This window comes from Condylura cristata, unplaced genomic scaffold (genome assembly GCF_000260355.1).
Source record: "Condylura cristata isolate star-nosed mole 26May11 unplaced genomic scaffold, ConCri1.0 scaffold00021, whole genome shotgun sequence".
NCBI lineage: Eukaryota > Metazoa > Chordata > Mammalia > Eulipotyphla > Talpidae > Condylura > Condylura cristata.
The window spans coordinates 26,192,049-26,197,418 of record NW_004567122.1 but is presented as its reverse complement, the minus strand read 5'-3'; the positions used below and the strand labels follow the sequence as shown (position 1 = coordinate 26,197,418).

Sequence of the window (5,370 nt, the reverse complement as noted above, 5' to 3'; positions counted from 1 at the left end):
AGTAGGTAAATGGATAAACTGTGATCCTTCCAGACAATGGAATATCATTCAGCATTAAATAGAAATGAGCTATTAAACTATGAAAAAACATGGTTGGGTCTAAAAATGTTTATTACCAATGAAAGAAGCCCACTGGAAAAGACTAAATCATCCTGAAACTATGACAACACTAGAAAGATTGTCAGCTGTCAGGGGTTGGGGGAGGAAGGGATAAACAGAGGGTAAAGGTAAAGGTAAAGAACATAGGGTTTTCAAGGTGGTGAAATTGGCCTGTATAATTTTTTTAGAGTTAAATGTATGACTCGTAAGTGTACAGCTTGATATACTTGTATGTGTAAGTACACATTACGTCATCACTGTGTAGTTACAGTTCCACCAAGTTCTTTCATGCTCCTTTCTACTTGTTGTGGTTGAATTGTGCTCCAAAATTCACATGAGGAGGGCCTCCCTGGTGATCCAGGGAGTTAGGTCTCAGCACTATGAAGCTATTTGCAGCCATTGCAGCCCGAGTTCTATCCCTGACCAGGGAGATGACCCACATGGCGCAGCAGACCTCTCCTGTCTCGTCCACTGCTCCCCTCAGCAGTGTACTTCGTTGGTAGGCCTGTTCTGCTCCCCACTATCTATGGTGAATCTTCTCACCTCCCACCCTGTACCTCTGACCTCCCAATTATTGTATGCATAATAAAAAAACAATGTGGGGCCCTCCCTGGTGGCACAGTGGGTTAAAGCACTGCACTAAGAAGCTAAAAACCACTTCTGCATGAGTTCAATCCCAGCCTGCTCCGGAAGTGACCACATGGCACGGCAGACCTCTCCTGACCTGCCCACTGCTCCCCTCAGCTGTGTACTTCGATGATCTGCCTGTTCTGCTCCCCACTCTGTCCCTATTGAATCCTCTCACCGCCCCTGCACCTCTGGCTTATACTCCAGTTCTGTATGCATAAATAAATAAATCTTAAAAATAAAAAAAAAGATCAATATGTCTATAATCAACTTGGTAGGTTGGTGGGTACAATGAGGGCAAAATGAAAGTGCTGGTGAAAGACAAAGGGCTGTACCATGGGAATGGCTGTCACAGCTGTCACATCAGGTCAGTTCCAGGACAGACTGGCCCACCGTGATGGGCAAACATCCATCTTGGTCACTTCCAGGCTGCCCTCAGAGTGCAGCAGAGCCCAGGAGGGATGGCCACAGAAGGCAGCCTCCTTCATGTCCTGCAGGAGAGGCTGCCCTCTGTCTGGGGCCTGTTTGCCCTTCCCCTGAGGCCTCACCTGTTTCTGGAATAGTCAGAACTAATAGGTTGCCCACAGCTCCTGCAGGCCTGGTGGCCCAGCCGTAAAGCTCTCCTCAGCCTCCCACACTGCGGCTTCCTCACTGCTCCCTGCTCCAGAAGACTTCCCTTTCGAACAGCAGTCTTGGTCCCTTCATCTGATGGGCAGGGGACCCCAACCCAGCTCTCGAGTTCCCCCAGGAAGAGGGCAGGAGAGACCAGCAGAGATTAAGGGAATGGTCCTCCCTTAGAGAAGCTCCCAGCCCAGGGCTTTCTCAACCCTCAATGGGTGTGGTTGCACTTCCTCAAGGGGAAATTACACTTCCATTTTCTTTCCTAAAGGAAGAAAGAAAACTGATGTGTGGGCGTCACTGTGTCCCTGACTCTCCAGGCCCTGGGCAAGCCCGGCCCAGACCCGCGCCCTCCAGAGAGCTCACAGCCACAGCAGCAGCACCCCGACAGTAAGGTAGGAGCAGGGAGCAGGCCCTTGGGGACCGGGGCTGGGCTCTGTCAGCTGCTTGCCCAGCACAGGCCCTGAGGGTCTTCCCCGGCTGTGTTAGTAGCACTGGGCTTCTGCTTCCCCAGAGCAAGTGGGGCCCTGAAGACACAAGATCCTCTTCAGAGACTCTGCTCTGTGGGGCTTTCTGGAGTGCTCAGTGGAGCAGAGGTTACAGGAGCCATGGAGAACCCTTGCTTCCGAGGGGCTCTCTTAGGACCCTGAGTCACACAGGGTTGGTTTCTCGGCGTGAACTCTGAGTTTCTGGCCTGGGCTGGGGATGTGGATCCAGTCCCACTGTCCTGGGCTTGGTTGATGTCACATATTTCAGAAAGAGGCTTCCTTTCCCGCAGATTGCGGGGCAGAGGGAGGAGGCAGTGGGATGGATGGCAGTGCTGTGGGTCAGAGAACAGAGGGATTGTCCTCTCACTATCAGGACCTTCCTCCATTAGCCTAGTTCATACAAAAAGGCAGGAGGGACAAAGTGCTCATGGCTCACAGGAACATGTGTACCACCTGAGACAGGACCCTTGCCCTTTAAGGACCAGACTCCAATTTGGGGTCTATCTCGGCATGTGATTTTCACGTGTGTGGGCCTCTTCCTATTTGGCCCCCCTGGCAAGTGTGCCCACAGACACGTGCTATGGCCTGACCTGTGAGCATGAGGCAGAGGAAGAAGGCGCAGCTTGGCAGCTCCCCCAACACCATGCCCTCAGGAGGCGTGATAGACAGAAGACCCTCACAACACCGGCATGTAATGGGACGATGGGCTGGACAAGGATGGACCAAGTACCGCAGGGGTCTCCCTGCTGTGGAGGGTTAGAGAGCAGAGAGAGGAAAAGAACTTCATAGACGAGGTCACACATGAACCAGGCCTTCGAAGAGTAGCATTTGGATAGAGTTAGGGGTGAGAAAAGAGGTAAGCCAAAGCCTGGTGCTAGAAAAGTGTGTCATTGGTTGTTCAAATCCATGGAAGGTGGATTTATATATATATATATATATATATATATATAAGATTTATTTATTTATGCTTACAAGAACTGGGGTATACAGCCGCGGTGTGGGGCAGGTGTGTGTGCGTGTGTAAGAGAGAGGATTCTCCAGAGACAGTGGGGAGCAGAACAGGCAGACTGACGAAGTACACTGCTGAGGGGGTCAGCGGGTAAGACAGGATAGGTCTGCTGCGCCATGTGGGTCACCTCCCTGACCGGGGATCCAACTCACACTGCAGTGGCTGCAGATAGCTTCACAGTGCTGTGTTTCAAACCCTTGCACCACCAGGGAGGGCCCGGAAGGTGGATTTACATCGAAGGTGGTGGCAGGTCCTAGGGCCGTGGAGTTGGTGAATGTGGGAGGGTCTACCTTCTCAAATCCACGCCAGGACAAAGCTGAACACTGAGTAGCCTTCCAAGGAGAGTTTAAAGGACACTGGAGAGGGAGTCCCAGGAGCTGGGCTTGTGCTGCTCACAGTGGTCAATGCACTTTACCCTCAGGGGAGGTCCTACGCGTTCTTGACCGAAATTCAACACTCCCCACCTTCTTGGTCAAGATCTGTCTTCTGCCTCAGTCAGTGAAGAATGATGCTCGTGGCGTTCATGCCCATAAAGCCCTTGGCTCAGGAAGTACAAGGGCTGTGCTGTTTTCATTCACACTGTTAATCTTCAGGCAGCCTTTCTGGTCTCCAAGGAGCAGGCCGGGCTCCCCTCTTCTGTGTCCCTCTGAATGTCTGATGCTAGAAGCTGGGGGCTTAGACAGCAAGGGCTTTTCTTCTGGCTTAACCCCATTGCTTGGCTCGGGGGAGTGCTCTGTACAGGTTTGCGTGGGACTGTTGGAATACCAGGCAGGTGTAGCCTGGCTGCCTGCCCTCACCTTTCCATGATGCAGGGCCAGATTGTCCCCAAAGCACGATGGGCCACCCAAGCCCCACCCTGCAGGCTGGTGTGTCTAATATCACGTATAGACAAAGCAGACATACATGACAGCAAAGTAAAATTCAGAGAGAACAGGCACCATAGGGTGGAGGTGAAACTGAGCCAGAGCAGGCAGACCTGACTTTCATCCAACTTCAGCCTTGGCTTCATGCACAGCCTTGACTGGGCTGGAAGTGCTTTGCTGAGATGGCCCAGAGTCCTTTGGGTGGCCAAGCCTGCCTGGACTCCGAGTCAGAGGTGTGTTTGGCTTCACGGAGTGTCTGTGTTCTGCCCTACCCAGGCTCCCGTCCATGGAGAGGCCCATCACGGTCTTGTGGGTGAGTCTGTACCACCCCACCCAGGGCCCTGAAGCCTTCGCCAAGATCCCGCCGAGGTTGAGGCACGACACCAGCCCTCTGCTGGTAGGGCGTGGCTCCGATGCCCACATCCAGCTGCAGGTCTCCTGCCTCTCCCGACGACACCTGTCCCTGGAGCCCTACCGAGAGAAGGGCAGCGCTCTGCTGGCCTTCTGCCTTAAGGTCCTGAGCCGCAAGGCCTGCGTGTGGGTCAACGGCCTGACTCTCAGTTTCCTGGAGCAAGTCCCCCTCAGCAGCGTCAACAGGGTCGCGTTCTGCGGCATCCAGATGTTGGTCCACATAGAGAGCGGCACCTCTCTGGAGGCCCTTGTCTGCTGCTTCCGTCTCAGCCCTTCACCCCTGATTTACAGGGCCCAGGTGGAGGAGACTGAAGAATGGGAAAGCAGCCCTCGGGAGCAGTGTCGCCAGGGCTCAGGACAGCAGGCTGCAGGACACCTGGGGATTCTCCAGGACCCTCCCCAGCCAAACCCTGGAGGAGGAACAGAAATACAGCTCCAGAGGGAGATTCCGGACAGTAGGCTGTGCTAGCCCCCCTCCGGGCCCTGCCTGCAGAGAGCAAGCTTCTGCTGTTTCTGCTGAACTGGGGGTTGAAATATTCAAGTTACATCATGCGAGGTTGACAAGCCAGCACTGCCTGGTGAACAATGAACCGATTTTGCACTCAAGCAGCCTGGGGTGGGGGGACCCGCACTCAGTTGCAGCTATGGAGGTAAGGGGAACTTCATATACTTTTAGGGGCCCTGAGGGGTTCTGGGGGCCTTCTCAGTGTTTCCCCACCTTGCCTCACTCTTGTCTGACTAGGAGTTACTTTATGTTGCTAATTTTGTATGCTGCTTAAGAGCTAGAGTTTGAGGTTGCCCCAGGAATGCAGGACACATGTAACAATTACGCTTGTGGTAGCTCCAGGTTACCTTGGGCTTTCAAATACCCACAGGCACATGAGGCTTAGGGAAGCCTGTGTTTAATAAACTGCAAGTATTTTATTAAGCTGGCATACCCAATAGGGTCCCCTGATCCCCAGATGGGTTGCATGCACGACACCCCATACGCAGGGGTGGGGGCGGGAAACACAGTAAAGATGAAAGAGGAAATTGGAAAGTTGGGGCCTCACCTTTCTGGAGAGGACACAGGCAGAGCTCAGGGATTCCTGGGGGTGGGGAGATGGACCTGAGTGGAAATCCATCATCACCTCCACCTTCTTCCTCCTGCTCCTCCACTTTCTGTCTCTTCGGGATCAAAGCCTTGATTGGCCAGAGGACACAATCTTTGGGAAAGGCTTTCACAGTTAAGTGTCTGAGAGGGTGGCACGTGGGG

At 53.4% G+C, this 5,370-nt stretch overlaps 1 protein-coding gene across 1 annotated transcript; it reads left to right on the top strand.

Moving 5' to 3' along the window:
• Positions 1–3,990: 3,990 nt before the first annotated feature.
• Positions 3,991–4,584, top strand: TIFAB (TRAF-interacting protein with forkhead-associated domain, family member B). Its single transcript, XM_004686515.1, has one exon. The coding sequence runs from the start codon at positions 3,991–3,993 to the stop codon at positions 4,582–4,584; it is 594 nt and encodes a 197-aa protein (XP_004686572.1).
• The last annotated feature ends 786 nt before the right edge of the window (positions 4,585–5,370 follow it).